This window comes from Alosa sapidissima, chromosome 23 (genome assembly GCF_018492685.1).
Source record: "Alosa sapidissima isolate fAloSap1 chromosome 23, fAloSap1.pri, whole genome shotgun sequence".
NCBI lineage: Eukaryota > Metazoa > Chordata > Actinopteri > Clupeiformes > Clupeidae > Alosa > Alosa sapidissima.
In genome coordinates this window covers 28,717,592-28,739,992 of record NC_055979.1, presented here as the reverse complement: position 1 = coordinate 28,739,992, position 22,401 = coordinate 28,717,592, and the positions used below count along the sequence as shown (strand labels likewise).

General features: G+C 43.6%; 2 protein-coding genes and 1 long non-coding RNA gene across 4 annotated transcripts; 2 read left to right on the top strand and 1 right to left on the bottom strand.

The window, feature by feature from the left end:
* The first annotated feature begins 545 nt into the window (after window positions 1–545).
* Window positions 546–4,210, top strand: atp5mc3b (ATP synthase membrane subunit c locus 3b). The gene is made up of 5 exons (XM_042080907.1): window positions 546–599; window positions 807–900; window positions 1,914–1,991; window positions 2,298–2,488; window positions 3,894–4,210. Exons 2-5 carry the CDS (start codon window positions 862–864, stop codon window positions 4,006–4,008), a joined length of 423 nt encoding a protein of 140 aa, XP_041936841.1. The 5' UTR covers window positions 546–599; window positions 807–861; the 3' UTR covers window positions 4,009–4,210.
* A 1,951-nt stretch (window positions 4,211–6,161) lies between these two features.
* On the bottom strand, window positions 6,162–6,985 carry LOC121698629. The gene is made up of 2 exons (XR_006026809.1): window positions 6,699–6,985; window positions 6,162–6,191 (listed from the first exon to the last, which is right to left on the bottom strand). It is a non-coding gene; the product is annotated as an uncharacterized LOC121698629 (long non-coding RNA).
* Window positions 6,986–10,732: 3,747 nt separating this feature from the next.
* LOC121698602 (acetylcholine receptor subunit alpha-like) lies at window positions 10,733–20,603 on the top strand. 2 transcript variants are annotated; one of them, XM_042080839.1, is made up of 9 exons: window positions 10,733–10,941; window positions 12,556–12,698; window positions 13,188–13,232; window positions 13,778–13,887; window positions 14,669–14,864; window positions 16,278–16,515; window positions 16,655–16,878; window positions 18,303–18,542; window positions 19,723–20,603. In XM_042080839.1, the coding sequence occupies exons 1-9, from the start codon at window positions 10,884–10,886 to the stop codon at window positions 19,852–19,854; spliced, it is 1,386 nt and encodes a 461-aa protein (XP_041936773.1). In that variant the 5' UTR covers window positions 10,733–10,883; the 3' UTR covers window positions 19,855–20,603. The 2 variants fall into 2 exon arrangements, with proteins under 2 accessions (XP_041936773.1, XP_041936774.1); XM_042080840.1 differs by lacking the exon at window positions 10,733–10,941 and adding an exon at window positions 11,727–11,836.
* The last annotated feature ends 1,798 nt before the right edge of the window (window positions 20,604–22,401 follow it).

The window sequence follows — 22,401 nt, the reverse complement described above, 5'->3', positions numbered from 1 at the left end:
CCAGTATGTTTGTGTGAAAGAATTCGTTTGAGAGTTTTGGTGCACTTTGCTGGTGAGCTTTGTAGGGAATACCAAACGTTGACCTTACAACTTCACAGTGCACTATGCTTTACAGAGTTCAGTAGGCCTTACATAATGATGGTAGGCCATTTGTTTCCATAATTTATGTTTGCACAAACGTGTATTGCCAGCTCCCCCTACAGGTTTTCACTTACATGTCATAAAATACATCTCTATTGGACAAATGTACAATCGGTATTCTGTATCATAGCTCAGATTGCTGGCAAAAATTGTCACATTAAACCAAACAATGACTATATTAATTCACATTCTTAATATATTTACAAGCATAAGAATGTCTATCTGTTGTCTGTAACCTTTTTCAAAAATGCCATGCATTAATACAAGCACATTAACCTTTGGCTAAGTTACAAAGTATTAAAGTTAAGAGTAGTGGACGCCGTCCACTTTAAATAAACTTCCACGGGAATGACCTTCACTTGCGTTGATGCCGTCATCCGGGATTTGTGCGGCGTCTCCTCATAAATAAGAGTTCACGCATGCGTAGCAGTTCCTCAGCGGTTCGACCTCTGCAGCCGGTAAGTGAAGGGGAGTGAAATGGAGAGCCCGGGGAAAGAATAATATAATCTTCTTTCATCTGTTTAATAGGAAATGTTAAACCGTTCTGACATTCAGCAGTTTACATGTTTCCTGCGGTCTTTCGTGTTGTGCACTAATTATTGAATGCAGAAAGTCATTATTTTAACGTTTATATTCCATTGACCTTAACTGTCCGTTCTTTCCAGAGAAACCCAGGTTATCCCGCTAGGTTGATTCTAACAATCAACGAAACCAACAAAAATGTATGCCTGTGCAAAGTTCGTCTCTACGCCTGCAATGGTGAGTCATTTTCACTTGTTTCTTAAATTGTCTTGGTATCGCTAGCAAGCCGGAGCCACTTAGCTAACGTTAGCTAACAAGCCATTTCTGAAATGCAACGACTCTTCAGCTAACCAGCTTGATAGCTTACCAATGTTCGCTAACGTTAGCCGTCTAACAGGGCCTGTAGGCTTTCATTTTGTTACATCTCGGTGTAAAGCAACGTTACTGTCGTTGCACACTAAATTGTCAAGTACAGCCTAGCGTTTCAGGCGCAGCTGCATGAATACGTAGGTGCAGTATTAAGTGTTCCAAGTGCCTTTTTTTGCTGCAGGCAATATGACCGATGAAAGTCTTTTGCCCGACAAGAGGTCCTCTGACATTTGGCTAACGTTAACTGCTAGCTAGGTGATAGTGTCTGACTATTCAAGGTCATTTAAAAACCCAGAATGAACACCAGTGTATTGTAGTTAATCTGCTAAGGCTTGGGGACGTCAATGGATTGATTTTTAGGGGTGCTTCTCTTTCATTCTTATTTTAATGGTCGTTAGTGGAAATACTGCTTTGTGAATGAACTTGGCTACGGGTGTCCTCCGTATGTCAAGCTAGGACATTCAATGGTGTTTGCCAAGGGGCTAACTAGCTGAGCTGCTCATACGAAACATTTTTTTTTTCTGACGTCAGTTTGTTATTGGGCACTTTAACCATTTTGTTGACGATACCCCAGGTATGGAGTTCAAAATGACTTGTACTCCATCGGCTGACTAATGTTCGCTAACGTTAGTTGTATGGCTAACTGGTAGCAGCTAACTTGCATCAGGGTCCGCCCACCTTTGCCAGCATTCAACTAGATAGGGTACAGTACATCTTGTACTGACCTGTTGTGTCAGAAGTTCTCGCTTAACTTTAATATTTTCCCTGCATTACTTGTGTTAAATTTGCATGGTGCCAAGTGCCTTTGGGAGTTTTAATCCCAACTTGCTCTTCATGCGCCTTCTCATTGTCTGCTCACTGATTTGTCTGTGTAATCCTAGGTCCGTGCTGGATCAAGGGCCCTATACAGACCTCTCTCTGCCTCAGTGATTTCCAGGCCAGATGCAAGAACAGGAGAGGTGAGCAGGACTGTACATTGGTTTTGGCTTTGGTAGGGGCTCTCTTGCCTGATTGATTTTGCAGTCCTATTTTATCTCTGCACTCAATTGCCCCCCCATTATTGGAAATGTACTGCAGTCTAGACCACATCAGCTACTACAGCTCAATTGCTTTGTGTGTGTATTAAGAGGCCTAGCAGCTTTATGCCTCCTAACCTTCCATCCCTCAAGTGGAGGTTAAGTGACGGTTGGCCCATCACTGTGTCTTAAAAGGCAATTTGTGAAGTTGTGTTTATTTGGTGTATGTTTTGCCATCCCACTCCCCAGGCTAGCTCAGCCCTTGCTTCACAGAGCCCCATGTCCCAGGTCGCACTGCGGGGCTTCCAGACTAGCTCAGTGAGCCGAGACATCGACACCGCCGCCAAGTTCATTGGTGCCGGAGCTGCCACCGTGGGAGTGGCCGGATCCGGAGCTGGAATCGGGACTGTGTTCGGCAGCCTCATCATTGGTTATGCCAGGTGAGCATGGACACCTAGAGCCCAGTCTTCACCTGGGGGGTATTCCAAGTACGTGGTTTAGTGATAAACCTGGGTAACTTAATTTAGAGTAAGTGGTAAACCTCCTACAACAAGAGCCCTATGGTATTGTTTTGTTAGGAGAATGAAGCCATACAGCTCATCTATTAGGAGGTTTACCACCTACCCTGAGTTAACTAACCCAGGTTTGTCACTAAACCTCGTACTTGGAATACCCCCCTGGACTTTTCACCTGGGCTCTGTTTAAGCCTCTACTGAGGGGAAGATCCCTGGAAATCCAGACTTTAAAGCCAAAGCTTAATTGTAATATTCAAACAAATATTCATTCTAAGTTTAATCTCCTGAGATTGTCATGTGGTGTGAATGACACCGTTGTAGAGGTCATAGCAATTATAGGATCACAGCATGTGCAGGAGGAATAAATCATCCATCTGTTGACTGTCCTGATCAGATATCATCAGTCTATAGAGAGGTGTGGATAAGTGCAGTATGTAAAGTATTGCTGTTAAAGAGACTCCGTACTATTAACTCTATACTCTCAGTGCTCATGTTGAAGGACTGTGTTCCAACAGTACCAGGATTATGGGTTTCATGGTGAAGTTGTACATATTTCTGCACTGTTCTGTAAGTCACTTGGTGATGCTTCCTTGTCAGGAACGATTGAAACTTGTGTCTTGAGTGAGTTAGCTCATGCAGTGCCATAAAAGTAAAAGTAAGCCTGTAGAAAAGAACAAGTTACACAGCTTTGTCCAACAAATTTGATGTGGAAGTTAACAAATATTCGTCAAATTGATAAGGGAATGAAGGCAAAAAATTCAATAGAATCACTGAAACTTATAGCGGCTATTTGAAAGTAAAGGTTTGACACAATTCAGAGGTGCGTCATAAAATGAGTGGCTGTGTGGCAAGAGTGTGCTATGTGTTCTGAGGTTCTGTTATAGTATTCAGAATCAGAATCACTCACTTTGATGCCCTTATCAAGAAGCAAGCTGTGTTCTGTCAAACCCTTTTGTGATTTGCTTATGTCCACTCACACCAAGGGCACCTTCCCAGTGCATTGATTATTACCTGGCCTGGTCTAGGAGAACTTAGAGATTTTCCATTGAGTAAAAAGTCTCAGAGCGGGCTTAATGCATCCACAACAACCTGGCCTCAGAGCTGTGCATGGGTAAAAGGTCCAGAATATGTTAACTCGTCTAATGCATAAAGAGGTCTCAACCAGTTTTCAAACTGCGTCTAGTTTAGCATGTAAAAGGACCGTTGCGCTAGTTTGAAGTTTCTCAGTGACAAAGCTGGGAGTGCATCACCATGATGTCCTCTGATTTGACATTGCTGCTGGATAGTAATGAGAAGCTAACGCGTGTGTGTGTGTGTGTGTGGTCCTCAGGAACCCCTCCCTGAAGCAGCAGCTGTTCTCCTATGCTATCCTGGGCTTCGCCCTGTCTGAGGCCATGGGTCTCTTCTGTCTGATGGTGGCTTTCCTCATCCTGTTCGCCATGTAAAGCCCCCTTCACCCTCGTCCCGCGCCAGCCGAGAAGACGCGTCACCACCGACTTTACTCTGGCTACCAAAAGCGTTCTGTGTTGGTGTCATGACTGTACATTTTTCCAAGTTTTTGTTGAAGGTTGACAATATGAAAACCAACATGTATTGTAAAAATGTAACCAATTACAGAATTAAAATACATGTATTTCACTATTTAAACAGTATGCATTTTAATTTTTTGTATCTGCGTTCATCTACCGCCTTAAAGGGAAGGTTGATCTTGAACAAGGTGATTTATCTGAACTCCGAACATTCTGCCGTTATATATAAATATATCCGAAGCTGCCGTGTTTTGTGCGTTTGGGTTCGTGATGGTTCCTTGTAGTTGAACTGCCAGTAGGCTGCTTGGCATTCCTCTCCAGATGCTTTTGTATATCACAATAAAACTCGTATTTCAGTAATGGTGCTAAAACACTAATCTCTGGTGTAGTGTATTAATTCATATCTACTCAAAGTCAAGATTATACAGTCAGACCAAATGCATGTGAGCTTGATGGTGCATGGTTGATGGTGAGGCAAGAAATCATAGTTGCTTGGAGTGAACAGATGGATTGATTAATAAAAGCATGGTGTGAAATCGCTGAGTAACTAGATACAAAGTGCTGGAGATTTGCGTGCCATGCGAAATATCAGCGTTGTAAGACATGTCGATGCAAGAGGTAGTTAATACAGCAGGCTATTGTGTAATTGTAGCAAAATATGAGAAGCGTGGAGCAATGCAGACAAGTTAGGTTGCGGTTACTGCACATTGGGTCTACATGGAGGCTGCAATTGCACAACTGACACAACACCTTTGTATCCATTACAAAATATGCACGTTTTGTCATGTCCTAAAAGGATTTATCAGTAATGACAATTCTCGCAGTAAAATTAGGTGAGAACCCTTACATTATTTTTTCATGTCTTTAAGCTCCAGCACTGAAGAGTGAGTTTGGTCATACACTGGTTATAAAGTAAACCTTAACCCATAGCATTTACCCCCCTATTTTGAGTTTTTCCTCGAAATTGTACACCGCCTACTTACAATGGCCCTGTTGCCACATACTTCGACTTATAATCAAGTGCCTGACCTCTTTGGAAAGCTATGGCCATGGAATTTTTTGGTACCAATAGATTGACTGTGTGATGAACTATCAGAGAGTGGCAAAGGGTAGAATGATAGGCGGTTATGTACATCTCTAGAAATGACCACATCCTGCCCTCTTGGTCACTTGTATTGTCTTACACCACTGAGGCCCACTACCAGGTCTTGTGAATCTGTATCTCAAAGTAGATCCCTATAGGATGAAGTATGACTGTGTGGGACCCATATTTGTGTGGGCATACACATGCGTTTTGCTTTGGAGACTCCAAAAGGACCTTTGGTTACCCAAAACACATACTGACAAAAAAACTTCCTATACAAGAACCCCTTTATGTAGAACCATGATCTTGGTGTCAAATGAAAGGTTACACTCTGTCATGTTGCTTGTACCTGGAGTGCTTTGCAGTGGCTGTGCCATGAATCCAGAGAAGCATTATCTGACCTCTGACCTCTTACTTTTGCTCCTACGCCTTTGAGATTTCCATGAAAAAAGGACAAACAAGGTAATGCAGTGAACATTTGTATTATAAAATGAAACAAAGGTAAAAAAAAATAGTAAATATTATAAATATAAAAAGGTAAAAAATGAAATGCAGTGCAAAAATTCAAAAATGTACAAATACCCTGGCAAACGAAACATCAAATGATTCACATTCAATGCAATACAAATTTATTTGTGTTGGCAACCACGGTCAACAAAATGGAGCGTGTTATGAACAACTGAAATAGTTCTAATATTGTGTACTGTGCAGAGATACGCTGGGGGCCAGGAGTCCTCATAGGGCGAAACGTGGGCTGTGGTGGTATGGTGTCCTGGATGTCCGTCCTAAGCCATGGTTCTGCGTCTCCGCTCTCCTGTCTGCTGCGGGAGCCCCTCTTCCCCTGCCTCTCCCCCTTCCTTGGCCTCTCCCTCTTCCTCTGCCGCTCCCCCTGCTTCTTGCAGCACCCTTTCCTCTTCTTGTCCCACTGGTCTCGGCCACCGGCTCCTCTTCCTCAGACACAGGATCCTCAGCTCTTGTTTTTTTGCTTGGCGGGGCCCAGTCTTCATCGCTGTCACTGAAACAATTGTACAGGTGGAAGTTAGACTCAGACCCACTAAAGTATATGAAAACCCTTCCCAACAACTTATACAAATGATATAAATGTGTGTACTCAGGTCACACCTCCCTCTGCACTCTCTTTTACAAACACACACAAACACACACTGCATTCTCACCTAACTCCCCCCCCCCCCCAGGTACCAGAACACTGTTCACACCTCCCCCAGGTCACACTATCTAAGGGTGTCACCCTCCCCTATGCACACTGAAGATCCACAGACATGTTTATGCACACACTAGAACTGCCTAAAAAATAACTGAACAAAATTGTTTAGGACAAAAAACAGAACCCATGTCCATGTACTGTTACAGGAGAAAAACAAATCATTCTCTCTCTCTCTCACACACACACACACACACATGGCACATTATGTTCAGCTAAATGAAAAACTATGCACTAAACATTACAAAAGCAAACTAAACTGTATCTGTAACTGTATATGGATATAAGTAGTCTACTCACAGCTCAAAATCAGGGTCCTTCCCAGCTAAAAAGTTCTGCTCCTCCTCGGAGTCGCATTCCGAGAAATTGCTTTCTTCTCCTTCATCGATGTCCTCCAGATCATCATCATCATGTCCTCGGGTTCTTCGACATGTGTCGTGTTTTTTTGTCTCTTTGGCATGTTTTACGAACAAAAACCTTCAAAAAAATGTCTCTTGCTTGTTTAGTAACAAACTTCCAAACCACTGCTTCGGCGACTGGTTACGCATGACCATTGCGCATTGAGTTTGCGACTGTTTGAGACAACTACTCAATATATTGGCAATAAAACAGTGTAAATATTTCACATCTATGGATTCTTACGAAAATTTCAAGACCAAGTATGCTGGGCTAACTTATTGGTACGGCCATACAGACAAGTGACAAAGTATCAATGCAGCAACTTTGGGGGGTGGTGGAGGGGGGCATTTGATATGTTATATATCGGGATAAACTTATATTTTACACATGAAATATATGTTAATTCATGGAAAGCTTTACATATATCGATTCTTGAGATCCTCAGCTTTAAAAAGGTATATAGCATGACTATGGTAGTTCATGATAAGGTGCAAGAAAATGCATGGGGGATGTTGGGGGGAGGTGGGGGGCACTGTATTTGCCCGAACTCGGGTCACTCTTAGTGTACTGGGTTTTAACTGAGAGAACTGGACCGTGGTGCACATCTGATTTCTATTTGGTGCTTATTGAAGGATTAAAGGATTATTGGTGCTTCACTCCCCTCCCTGAAGGACATTTACACCTCCCACCTCACCCGCAAGGCGACCACAATTGTGAGTGATGTGAAATTGTGAACAAGTCACCCCGCTCACAATTTGTTTGATCAACTGCCCTCTGGGAAGAGGTACAGAAGCCTGCACTCCCGCACCACCAGACTCACCAACAGCTTCATACACCAGGCTGTTAGGATGCTGAACTCTCTCCCCCCTCCACCCTCAGCTACATAACATCCTGGACTTTGGACCCACAATGGCTGCCTTGCACTACTCCACTTGCACTACTCCACTTGTACACTTGCACACTTTGCAACTTGTTGTTGTTGTCCTGAAAACACTTCTGAACACACTTCTGCTGCTCTTACATAATTTGCACCACTATGCCACTTGCATACTTAGGTCAAACAGAACTACCTCAGCCATTTATTGGCCTGACTTTTGCACTATTATATTGACTGTCTACTGTATGCACAATTGCACATTTTCAACTCAAATTTTGCTGCTCTTATTTTCTTCATTGTATGTGCCTTCTTATTTACTTTTTATATTGTTTACTTGAATGTTATGTTTGTCTGTGGACCTAATTGGTAAAATATGTCTTGTCTCCACCGTGGGATAGTGGGAAACGTAATTTCGATCTCTTTGTATGTCTTGACATGTGAAGAAATTGACAATAAAGCAGACTGTGACTTTGATTTGCCATCTGTGTACTGATTTTACTGGTACTCGGCAAGATCACAGATGTCATGGTTTTATTAGTCTGCTTGCACACACACACGATTTCATAAGAAGTCCTTTCTGGCGGCCATGGTCAGGCCTGGCCCTGTTGATATGTAGGGCTTCTGAACGTGTTTCCTGTCTGTTACGCGTTATGTAAAATTGTAGTACAGAGATGAATATTCCTGTCCTGTGGGCTGGAGAACTAACACTGTTTCCTCAGACACTGCCTGAGTCATGTTTGGAGTTTTAAGAAGTGCTACTTATGACCAGCAGGTGTCACTCTGTGACAAGAGAACCCTCTCGGGGTTTTATGTATTTTCTTTCGCGTACATTAGTTTCCGCATCATGCAGACTAATGTCTCTGTCCTATGATCTCCCTCTCTACCCATCTCTAGGGTGCTGGAAGTGTCAGACCCGGGTGATTTCGAGGTAAAATAATTCGGACATTGTGTTCCCGCATCATGTCCAGTGTGTGTCTGAAAGGGACTTCTGTGTCTACCCTCTCGTCCTCCTGCAGCAAGCAAACACTCTAGGCCTATCAAACATCTGAATGGGCAGCCGCCACCAGCATCCTCTCCTTCCATTGGCTGGATGAACATTTTAGGCTAACAAATATTAGGCTTACCTTTAATAAAGTAAAAAAATAAGTATTTAAACAAATAGATGAAAGACAAGCCAGCCACAGCATACAGGCTGACATACTGAACACTATCAAACATCTGAGTGCTCAGGCACCAGCATCCTCCATGTCCATTGTGTCCTGTAGTGTAACCTACACCTCATGGGTCATGTGCATTGGGGGCAGCCAAGGCCTGCTGGTTAGGGCTGCGGGCTTGCAACCGAAGGGTTGCGGTTCGATCCCTGACCAGTAGGAAAAATGTAGGCGGGGATGAGCACTGCTCTCCCATGCCCACATCCACGGCTGTAGTGCCCTTGAGCAAGGCACCTAACCCCTCACTGCTCCCCGAATGCCACTGTAGCAGGCGGCTCACTACTCCGGGTTAGTGTGTGCTTCACCTCACTGTGTGCTGTTTGTGTTTCACCAATTCACAGATTGGGATAAATGCAGAGACCCTATTTCCTTCACCCTCAAAAGAGTATATATGTATACTTATACTATACTTATACTATTGTTGCTCTGTAGTGTATCCTATGGGTCACTTCACCTGATTCAGACAAGATCATACAGCTTGCATAAAAAGGGGTTTCTGAATCAGCATGGATTCAATTGTGAAAATATGTATTATATCCTCTCCCGTATAACAAAACCCTCTCAGATAGAAGGCATCCATCCCAAACCTGGCGTGGAGCTGGACCAGAACTATAGCCTTGTATATACAAATACACTTTGCCAACAGCCTTGTATACACAAATCTACTTAGCCAACAGCCTTGTATACACAAATCTACTTAGCCAACAGCCTTGTGTACACAAATCTACTTAGCCAGTGTCCTGCAGCACTGGCTGTATATTCCAGGATGGTTGGTATAGCTCAGTCCTTTTGAGACCTGAGACCTCCACGACTATATCAAAGAAATAAGTGTTGCTGCGTTTGTGACTTCACCTATGAGGTGGGAAAAGCTAGAACCTCACTGATGTTAATGTTGATCCCAAGGAATCTGAAGCATCTAACTTCATCCACTGCTGTGCAATGTGAATATTGTGAAAGTGAGTATTTTGACTCATGAAGTATAAGTATATACTCTTTTGATCCCGTGAGGGAATATCCCAATTAGTGAAACACATGGTAGTGAAGGACACAGTGAACACACAGTGAGGTGCAGCACACACTAATCCCGGCGCAGTGAGCTGCCTGCATCAACAGCGGCGCTCGGGGAGCAGTGAGGGGTTAGGTGCCTTGCTCAAGGGCACTTCAGCCATGCCTACTGGTCGGGGTTGGAACCGGCAACCCTCCGGTTACAAGCCCGAGGTGCTAACCAGTAGGCCACGGCTGCCCCAAATCCAGCGCAGTGTGTAGTTGGTATGGTTCTGTAACATGTTGATGTCAGATGTTATCTCTGACATGTTGCTATTTTGTATGTACTTGTAGGTCTATGCCTCGAGTTAATTTCAGAAAGGAATCATATTTGTCAGGGGTATGGGACATGGGACACCCCAAACCACAGATGGCCCAGAAGTCAGAGATAGTTTGGAGCTTATCTCATTAGATAGCTCACTGATGTGTGCATATTAGGTTTGAGGCCCCTATGTATTTCTCTTTTCCTGTTCTGTGCTTAATAGGGCTATCAGGCTATGCGTTTGAGTTTGTGTTGGATATTTTATCCATTTAACCATGTGGATTGTGAATTTCTTAAGAATGTAGCCTGATAATATGTTTTGAAATACAATACACTTTGAAGGGTTCTCTTTCTGTATTTGGACTTATTTTAATTTTAGATGAGTCAGATTTCAGACATCCACATGGCTTTTGCGGTCGGGGCGGAGAGGGTGCAGGCAAAAAGCGCACAGGTGCTGTGACAGATGCACGCGGTAATGTTTGAGTCATGCTGTGGCGCGCGCCAGTTGTCCACCCCAGTACATACCGTCAGTGATGAACATTTCGACTACCGAACCCAAGCGACACGTGACAGGGCTGCTCTGAAGCTGCGGATGGGAAGTGTGTGGACGCAAAAGATTTCTTGGGGCGTGCGCAGTGCCCACGTCTGAATGAAGAAGCGCATTTCGTGAATGGATACATTTGATCGCAGGAATGGATTGCTCCCGCATGCTCTGCCAGGTCCTGTGCGCTTTTCTTTTGACATTTGCTGGTGAGTTGGTCAAATTACTTCTGTGTTTGTCAGATAAGTTAGTCATCTTTAATGGATGAAAAACCGGGAACAGAAAAGGTGTATTTATGCCATTCTAGGTTGTAATATGTTTGGGATTTTTCTTTCTTCTGTCAAAACAGAGGCTTCTCTGAGGTTCTCCAAACGTAAAGCGTGTTCTCCAAACCAACCGTTTTCTATAAAAGTTGCCCGAAATGAATTAATATTTTTACTGACATGGTCTATTTATAGTTTGCTAACAAATAAAGCGCAGGGTAAAGTTTATGAACCTCTTTCGAGAATTTGCGGCATGCGGTTTGATTGACAGGTGCATGTGCGCGCCCTTGAGTGTGCTATTTCTAAGCAGGCCTAGACCAGGGCCGAGTGCGGGTGAGTGTGTGTCTGTAGTAATAGTCTACCTGTCAGCCTGACACCTGCGTTTCTGTCAGATCCAACACTGACTGCATTTTTATGGATCACACAATATCATCGCCTAAAGCTGTTAAATGACCTCTTTAATAGATCACTGCAAAATCCGGGTTATCTGACAACTGTCGAGACGCTGGGGGGGCGGTTTCAGTGACACACGAAGCTCCAGTAGCCAACACCAACCGGAAATAGCACATCGTTTAGGCTACAGCATCTTATCGTTGCCATATTTCATCTGCTCACTGCGAATGATGAGCTCAAAACATCAGTGAGGTCAAGTCAAAATAATTTGCGAAGTTATTAGAGAAGAAGACATGTTTGTTAAAAGCATGCTTTACAGCCAGTTAGTGACATTACAAGTGATCCAAAAGTGAGAATTTCTAGGTATCATATCTGAACTGAAATCTCACATCTCACATGATGGGATGGTCAACTGTCCATAATTATGTGGATATTTGTTTATTTCAAGGTCTGTGAGTGTGTATGAGTGTTTGTGTATGTTTATTTATGTGTGTTTGTTTACGTGTGAGTGTGTGTACTTGTTTATTTAAATCTCTTGGCTCAGTGTGTATTCGTGACTGGTCCAGGACATGACTTTTTTAGTTGGATGGCAGATCAAATGATTGCACTAATACGCCAGGTCAGCTTTTTTAGAACAGCCTGTTGCGGCTTCTCATCAGATACTGATACATGACTCTGTTTGTGTGTGTGTGTGTGTGTGTGCAAGTTTGAGTCTGTGTGTGTGTGTGTGTGTGTGTGTGTGTGTGTGTTTGTGTGTGTTTATGTCTGTATGCAAGTTTGAGTCTGTGTGTGCATGCGTGTTTGAGTCTGTACGTGTGTGTTTGTTTCAGTGTCTTTACATGACGCCACATTGTTTGTGCAGTTGCAAAATTCCATCAGGAGGCACTGTTTATTCTGAGGATTGTTTTCACACACACACACACACACACACACACACACACACATACACATACACACACACACACACACACACACACACACATACACATACACACACACACACATACTTTACTGACCCATCCATTTTGAAGTCTCTGCCAGTCAAAACCAAAGGACTGAGACAGCGGAACAGCTGGTCAGGTCATACAGAAACACACACACACACACACACACACACACACACACACAGGCACTGTTCGTTCACCAAACCCCCTGTGTTGTTTCCAGGCTGCGGCCTGTGTTCTAGTGACGAGACGCGTCTGGTGAAGGAGATATTCACCAGCTACAACAAGGTGGTTCGGCCGGTCAGCCATTTCAAAGACCCTGTGGTGGTTACTGTGGGGCTGCAGCTCATTCAGCTCATCAGTGTGGTGAGAGACTGACCTCAACCTCTGCTCTTCTCTTCTCTTCTCTGCTCCTCTCTTCTCTGGTCCTCTCTGCTCCTCTCTTCTCTTCTCTTCTCTTCTCTTCTCTGCTCCTCTCTTCTCTGCTCCTCTCTTCTCTTCTCTTCTCATTTCTTCTCTTCTCTTCTCATTTCTCATTTCTTCTCTTCTCTTCTCATTTCTCATTTCTTCTCTTCTCTTCTACTCTACTTTTCTCTTCTTCTCTTTTCTTTCTCCTCTTTTCTTTTCTTTTCTTCTCGTCCTTTCTCTTTCCTCTCTTCTCTTTCCTCTCTTCTCTTCTCTTCTCTTCTCTTTCCTCTCTTCTCTTCTCTTCTCTTCTCTCCTCTCCTCCTCTCCTCTCCTCTCCTCTCCTTACCTCTCCTCGCCTCTCTTGTTCTCTTCTCTATTCTTCTCTCCTCCTTTCTCTTCCCTTCTTCCTGACCTCTGTTGTATAATTCTCTGTCTGTTTTCCCCCAGGATGAAGTGAATCAGATTGTCACTAGTAATGTGCGGCTGAAGCAGGTATGGACTTCCTTCCTGTTATTCCTTGGGGTGTGGTGCTGTTAGAATAACATGCAGTATAATGGTAGTCGCTGAAACCAAAGTGTCCTGATGAAGAATTGAAATGACCACAGATGAAGAAAATGGGAGTTAGGCCCACTTACATCTATATCAAATAAGGCTGAGCTTTTCCCATGATCCATGGGGGAAACACACACACACACACACACACACACACACACACACACACACACACACACACACACGCATAAACATAAAATCTGGAAATGTTCAGGATGTTCCTGGACAGTAGAAAGTAGAATTCACCTGCTTCTGTAGCTTATTCAATAATTCAGCACCTCATTGGGGAAAAAAACGTAGCTGATTTATCTACAATCCAGCTTGATGAGAAAAACGTCTGATCTGAATAGTCACTCCCTGGGTGACACTATCATGAGCCCTTCTGAGCAGAAGACTGCCACCTGCTGGCCCCTATTAGATTAGCATTCGGTGGAAACTAGGGACTTGTTTGGGGATTTGAACCCTGTTGCATGTGGTTCTTGCAGCGCTGGAAGGATGTCAATCTACAGTGGAACCCTGATGACTATGGCGGCATTAAGAAAATACGCATTCCCTCCACTGACATCTGGAAACCAGACCTGGTACTCTACAACAAGTAAGTGTGTGTGTGTATATCTGTGACAGTGTGTGTGTGTGAGTGTGTGTGTGTGAATGTGTGTGTACAGAGGCTATGTTTTAGGAGGTGCTGTTCTGACTGTCCAAAATATAAAATTTATTTTCTGAAAATATCATAGATCACATGGAAACTAATGTTGTACATCTGTATGTGTTCTGCCACATACTATGCATGTGTGTATAAATGTTTGTCTGTGTGCATGGATATACATGTGTGTGTCTCTATCTCTGTGTGTATGTGTATGTGTGTGTGTGTGTGTGTGTGTGTGTGTGTGTGTGTGTGTGTGTGTGTGTGTGTGTATGTGTGTCTGTATCTGTGTGTGTGTGTCTCTATCTGTGTGTGTGTGTGTGTGTGTGTGTGTGTGTCTGTATCTGTATGTGTGTGTGTGTGTGTCTCTATCTGTGTGTGTGTGTGTGTGTCTGTATCTGTATGTGTGTGTGTGTGTGTCTATATCTGTATGTGTGTGTGTGTGTGTGTCTCTATCTGTGTGTGTGTGTGTATGTGTGTATGTGTGTCTGTATCTGTGTGTGTGTGTGTATGTGTGTGTGTGTGTGTGTCTCTATCTGTGTGTGTGTGTGTGTGTGTCTGTATCTGTGTCTGTATCTGTATGTGTGTGTGTGTGTGTCTCTATCTGTGTGTGTGTGTGTGTGTGTCTCTATCTGTGTGTGTGTGTGTATCTGTGTGTGTGTGTGTGTGTCTCTATCTGTGTGTGTGTGTGTGTGTCTCTATCTGTGTGTGTGTGTGTGTGTGTGTGTGGCAGTGCAGACGGTGACTTCGCCATCGTTCACGAGACTAAGGTCCTGTTGGAGCACACGGGCATGGTGACGTGGAACCCTCCAGCCATCTTTAAGAGCTACTGTGAGATCATCGTCCTCTACTTCCCCTTTGACCTGCAGAACTGCAGCATGAAGCTCGGCACCTGGACCTACGATGGCAACCTGGTGGTCATCAACCCGGTAAACAAGCAAACACACCCAAACAAAGGCCTGTCCCCTGTCTGTCTTAGCCTTGTCCTTGTCACACACATGCCACATGGATCGCATTGCACACACGCCCACACCCACATGCACACTCATACATGCAATGTACACTTATACATGCAATGTACACTTATACATGCAATGCACGCACACACACACACACACACACACACACACACATATACACACACACACATATACACACACACACACACACACATACACACACACACATACACACACACACACATACACACACACACACATACACACACACACACACACACACATACACACACACACACACACACACACACACACATACACACACACACATACACATACAGAACAGACACACTCTTATTCATGCTCCCCTAGTGAATGTGGTGACCTGAGTAACTTCATGGAGTGTGTGTGTGTGTGTGTGTGTGTGTGTGTGTAGAATAGTGACCGTTGTGACCTGAGTAACTTCATGGAGTATGTGTGTGTGTTATAGGATAGTGACCGTCCTGACCTGAGTAACTTCATGAAGTGTGTGTGTGTTTGTGTATGTGTTATAGGATAGTGACCGTCCTGACCTGAGTAACTTCATGAAGTGTGTGTGTGTGTGTAGAATAGTGACCGTTGTGACCTGAGTAACTTCATGGAGTGTGTATGTGTGTGTGTATGTGTGTGTGTTATAGGATAGTGACCGTCCTGACCTGAGTAACTTCATGGAGTGTGTATGTGTGTGTGTATGTGTGTGTGTGTTATAGGATAGTGACCGTCCTGACCTGAGTAACTTCATGGAGTGTATGTATGTGTGTGTTATAGGATAGTGACCGTCCTGACCTGAGTAACTTCATGGAGTGTGTATGTGTGTGTGTGTATGTGTGTGTGTTATAGGATAGTGACCGTCCTGACCTGAGTAACTTCATGGAGTGTGTGTATGTGTGTGTGTTATAGGATAGTGACCGTCCTGACCTGAGTAACTTCATGGAGTGTGTATGTGTGTGTGTGTTATAGGATAGTGACCGTCCTGACCTGAGTAACTTCATGGAGTGTGTATGTGTGTGTGTGTTATAGGATAGTGACCGTCCTGACCTGAGTAACTTCATGGAGAGTGTATGTGTGTGTGTTCTAGGATAGTGACCGTCCTGACCTGAGTAACTTCATGGAGTGTGTATGTGTGTGTGTATGTGTGTGTGTTATAGGATAGTGACCGTCCTGACCTGAGTAACTTCATGGAGTGTGTATGTGTGTGTGTATGTGTTCTAGGATAGTGACCGTCCTGACCTGAGTAACTTCATGGAGTGTGTATGTGTGTGTGTATGTGTGTGTGTGTTCTAGGATAGTGACCGTCCTGACCTGAGTAACTTCATGGAGAGTGTATGTGTGTGTGTGTTCTAGGATAGTGACCGTCCTGACCTGAGTAACTTCATGGAGAGTGGGGAATGGGTGATGAAGGACTACCGTAACTGGAAGCACTGGGTCTACTACGCCTGCTGCCCGGATACGCCGTACCTGGACATCACCTACCACTTCCTGATGCTGAGACTTCCCCTCTACTTCATCGTCAACGTCATCATCCCGTGCATGCTGTTCAGCTTCCTCACAGGGCTGGTGTTCTACCTGCCAACAGACTCAGGTAACACACAAATGTGTGTGTGTGTGTGTGTGTGTGTGTGTCTGTGTTTAGGTGAGAAGATGACCCTGACCATCTCCGTCCTGCTGTCTCTCACCGTGTGTGTGTGTGTGTGTGTGTGTGTGTGTGTGTGTGTGTGCAGGTGAGAAGATGACCCTGAGCATCTCTGTCCTGCTGTCCCTCACCGTGTTCCTGCTGGTCATCGTGGAGCTCATCCCATCCACCTCCAGCGCGGTGCCCCTCATCGGGAAGTACATGCTCTTCACCATGGTCTTCGTCATCGCCTCCATCATCATCACCGTCGTCGTCATCAACACACACCACCGATCTCCCAGCACACACACCATGCCCCAGTGGGTCCGCACGGTAAGGGAGTGTGTGGTAGAGCGAGGGACAGAGAGAGGGGTTGGGTGGGTGGGGGGGGGGGGGGCACAGACAAATAAGCCCAAGACACAGAGAGAGAGTCTGCGAACTCTAGTAGTCCTCAGTCTATGGACAGTTTTAAACGGTCTTAAAACATTTCTTTTTAGCAGAGTGTATGACTTTCTTTTTTTTTTTTTATTAACTGCTGATTTTAAGCTGGACGGCTGCTGCTAAATGTGATCCTCTGTCTTCTGTCTGTTAGGCCTTTGAGATTCCCTATGTAAAGTGTATTACAAATAAAATGTATTATTATTATTATTATTATTATTATTATTATTATTATTGTTATTATTATTATTAGATAGAGAGGGGGGGCTGATTGGAAGAGGAAGTGTAAGAGAGCTTTTATATTTCTTTATTGAAAGAGACTTTAATCTGATGTGAGTATAATACAGCCTTAACATTAGCCTTTTGTCCGCTGATTACTAGATGTTTGCATACAAATGGTATGTGAATAGCTCAGTGCATTTATGTTTGAATTTTTGTTAGTGTACAGTACACTCTTCAGGATTCATTCATTACTCTACACTCCCACCTGCTGGTCAACTAAAGCACTGCCAGTGGCATTCTCCGTCCTCTCAGGCCAGTTGCTATAGCAGCCAGGCCATCATGTGAAGGCTCCTAATGTTGACCGCCACATTGAATACACATCAGTTGATCACAGTTTGGTGTATAGAGATAACAACAACAACAACAACAACAACAAATAAGTTTGTAAATAACCTTAAACTCTCTCTTTGTCCTATCATGTGCGCAGCTCTGCCAGTCAATGCCATCGCAACAGCTGGCTGTGAAGTGTATTTAGCAAATGATGTTATTGCACTCTCTCATTCCACATTTGTTAGATCATGCCTTTGAGACAGGACAGAAATATATACTTATTTATAGTAGCCTTGGACATGTTCAGACTCTGTGTTAGAGGATTGCAAATTGCTGGACTTAACAAGACAAAATCTAAGCAAATAGCCAAATACTGCTCTGTGTCAGCCATCATAGGCAGTCTGCATGTATGGAAAAGGCGGTGCCATCTCTATCCCTGATAGTATGTATTTATCCACTGATTTAGCTGATAATATGTATTTATCCTGATTTACCTGTAAAGCTGTAAACACTTGCACAGTGTTTGTGTTGCTGTGTGAGACACAAATGGGCTCTTTATTAATATTTGGAATGCTGTGTTGTTGTAATCAGTATTGGTCATCCCAAATAAATTAATTAAATGTGTGTGTGTGTGTGTGTGTCTGTGTGTGTGTGTGTGTCTGTGTGTCTGTGTGTGTGTGTGTTTGTGTGTCTGTGTGTGTGTGTGTGTGTGGTGTGTGTGTGTGTGTGTGTGTGTGTGTGTGCGCGTGTTCTCTTCTCCACTCCAGATCTTCATTGACACGATTCCCAACCTGATGTACTTCTCCACCATGAAGCGTCCGTCTGAGGAACGCCGGGAGAAGCAGATCTTCCAGAATGACATGGACATCTCGGAAATCTCCGGAAAGCCAGGGCCTGCTTTTGTCACCTTCCAATCGCCCGTCATCAAGAATCCGGATGTCCGGAGCGCCATCGACGGCGTCAAGTACATCGCTGAGACTATGAGGAGTGACGAGGAGTCCAACAACGTAATGCCAGTGTTTTTAGAATCACAATCAGAATCCAACAATGTAATGCCAGTGTTCTTAGAATCAGAACCTGAGTCCAACAACGTAATGCCATTGTTCTTAGAGTCACAATCAGAATCCAACAACGTAATGCCAGTGTTCTTAGAATCACAATCTGATTCTGATTCTGATTCTGATTCTGAATCTGATTCTGATTCTGATTCTGATTCTCCTTATGTAGTAGTCAGTCGTTCACTCCCTGTCTCTCTCAGTCTCTCTCGTTTTCAGCCTCTCTCTTTATGTTTCAGTCAGTGTTGTAGTACTCGAGTCTGAGTCATGAGCTAAATTTAGAGACTCGTGACTTGACTTGGACTTCAGCACTGAATGACTTGAACTTGGACTCGGTCTCGTACATTCCGACCATGCAGACTCGGAAATTGAGACGAGGGCTCGGACTTGAACACTGGAGACTCAAACCTGGACTCGGACTCGAGGCATAGTGAATTGACTACAACACTGACATCATTTCACATGATTGATCACATGATCAACAAAATGCTTTACAAGTTATTTTAGTTATTTTAGTTTAAAGTTATTTTTTAAGTTTAAAGGGCCGTTCAAACCAAGAATGACAACTATAACGATGACAGCAAAAAAAATATCGTTCTAGCAAATATGATTTGACGTCCACACATAATCTATAACGACATGAAGAACGATGTCGTTTGGAATCACTTTCAGAGTGATTTTGAGAAAGTTTAAAAAGCTGACAGCCAAACAGAATCCATCAAATTTTAGCCATCACATTCATCAACACAAGGAGAGACTTTCCTTATCATTGGTCAGCGTGGACACTTTTATCGTTATGGTTATGGTTATCGTTATAGTTATCGCTCCTGGTGTAAACTGTCCTTCAAAGTGAAGTTATTTTCTTGGTCTCAACTGTAGGCTCCTCACGTCATGTGCATTCCATAGACTGTTGTGACACATTCTCAAGACTCTTGTGTACATTCCTGTTTTGCCATGTCACTCTCTCTTCCCCCATCTCTATTCACTTCTCTTTCCCTCTCTGTCTCTTAGATTTATCTTTCTTTCTCTCAATCACACTGTTTTATCTGTCACTTTATCATACTTTCTCCATCTCTGATATCATCTGCTTTTGTCCTGCTTTCTTTCCCTCTCTCTTTCTCTCTCTTTCTAGGCTTCGGAGGAGTGGAAGTTTGTTGCCATGGTGATGGATCACATTCTGCTGTGTGTGTTCATGGCTGTGTGTATTATCGGGACGATTGGAGTTTTTGCTGGACGTCTGATTGAGCTGCACATGCAGGGTTGAAAGCTCTGGAGGCCTGAGCACAAGCCTGGGACTGAGTTACATGTCTCACCCCCGTATGCTCACTTATCCTGGGACACTTGAGTGCTACATGTATGTGTTCTCCCCATTCACGTGGATGTTTGGATTCATAGATATTCTGTATGTTGGGTACAGTGAAACACACACACAAGCACAACAGAACACAACACACACACACACACACACACAGATACATTATAGAGTTGAAATCACTTACTTGAAGTCATAAATGCTGAAGCCACCCCCTCCACACCCATACACCCTCACACCTTCACATCCATTCTCAGATGCATGAAGGTGGCTTTGCTCCATCCTCTGTAAAGTTCCATGGAAGCTTGGCATTTTTACCACAGACCGCAGTCTGCTGTAGCATCTCAAGCATGAATCATCCCTGTGTCATGACCCTGATGGCCTGCTGTTGACCTCTGACCTCTCTCTCTAGCTCTACTGAGATAAGGGCCCCTGATGTTGTTTCATGAGACTGTTTGAACTACTGTAAAGCTGTAAAGTGTTAAACACTATTCACCTGCATGTTTAGAAAGCAGATTGGAGTGCTTCTGGTAGAATCAACTTAAGAGCATGTAAAGGCTGCATTATAGAGGAAAGATAAATGAATGAGGGTCAGAAGTCCCCATGTGAATTTAAATGGATTTGTCCCCAATAAAGACCATGCAGAAAGTTGCAGCCATCATACTTAAAAAAAAAAAAAAAAAAAAAACGTCTGTGCTTTCTTCATTATTAGTTTGAGTGTGTGTTCACATGTCCACACACACATGCATGTTTTTACAAAAGCTCCAAAATGTAACTTTTTAAAAAGGAGGAAACAAAGGAGTGGCCGGCCGCCCGCACATCACAAGAGTTTTGTGAAGAATGAAAATGAGACATTATGAAAGAGTAACTTCCTGTTCAAGGCAACACTGCTGTTTGCATGGATGCCACCAGAGCTCTCATACATTTTTATAGGCCTATTTGCCTGTTTCAGTTGGTGCCAACTGAGTGTGATTTTGTTTGCAATAAACTTTAAACCACTTGTACTCTCTCACAGCCACTCTACTACAGGAGTAGGCTTATCCTGGTTGAGGTTTATGGGATTTATATAAAATATTATTATTTTAGTATCATGTTTATCTTCTACTGTCTCTATTGTACAGTGGAGGTTTTTATAAGTATATTACTTTTTCTGCTGTAAGTGCATGTTGTGTGTGATGTCTGTATGCTACTGAGACCTTGAATTTCCCCTTGGGGATCATCTATAAAAATATATATAAAAAGTCTTGAGACTTTTATCATTTTGTAAGGAAAAGGAAACAATAGCATGCATTATTTTAATATCAATTCCAACGCATGATATCTGTATCTTTATACAGACTTAATGAAACTTTATTTAATAGGCCTTTATCTTTATATATTAAATATCTCAGGCCATGAGGCTTCTGTTTCGAAGGGTGAGGAGGGGCCAGTTGGCTCTCTGGCCCTGATACCATGCCGATGCCTCGCTGGCTGGCTGGTCGTAGCCTACCAGCACTGGAGTAGGCCCAGCTACTTTCTCTCGCAGATGTGGCACTGGCAGCGAGACGTTTACACGCCTGAACTTCTGCGCGCGCGGCCCACATCTGGAAACGTTGCATCACAGCAGCAGCAAATGTCCCGGATAAGGCAGAAGCTCAGACTCGATTTTTTTTTTCTGTCGGCAGAAGCAAACAAACTCGGCTGCAAAAAGAGCGAGGGCTGCGACACTGTCACTTTTTTTATTTGGGTGAAATCGCTGCTTTAAATGTAATGTGATCTCCAGAATGGACGGGAAGAGAGTCTAACTGGTTGGTACGTGGAAAAATACTTCGGAAGATCTCATCGTGGAAAGTGAGAAGTTGAAGCGGAACACATAGGCTAAAGTGATACTGCTTTGACCGTGAAGGAGTGGCACGCAGGCATCTATCCTGCGACAGCGGGTGATGAAAACTTGAGTAGAGGTAGGTTAACAGTTATCCTAACGATGGGTTGATAAGATTTCGCAAAGGCACTAAGCTCTTTTAAGGCGTTGTTTTTAAGAACGTTTCTCAAGGCTATTGCGTTAGAGTTGGACTAATGTCATATTCAGGTCATTCCTTTTGCCCTTTAGAATTGACTCTTGCATTATTTAGCCATCGAATTTATTATCGTCTGTTAAACTATTCATATTGCACCTTAAATGTTGTCCTCGTAAACGGAGGATGTGCCAAGTTTGAGAGGAAGCGACACCCCGCGGGTATTTCCTGGGTATCTGCTGAGAATGAGCGTCTGTAGGCTATGGCAGAACAACTGGACCTCGCATGACTTCACATAACCCGTAGTGCTCGTAGCTGTAGGCTATTGTACGACTGGAGGAAAAGAGAGGCGAATTGTTCTGGGTTTGACTTAACTGCACCCGTCCTGAACGCGGCACAAAAAGCAAACTTGCGTCATCTCTGAGGTAAGTTCTAGTGAGTGACATTTCTCGTTAATGTCTCTCGTTTCAGTTGCCTACATGTGGTTGTTAGTCAGCTTGTGCTG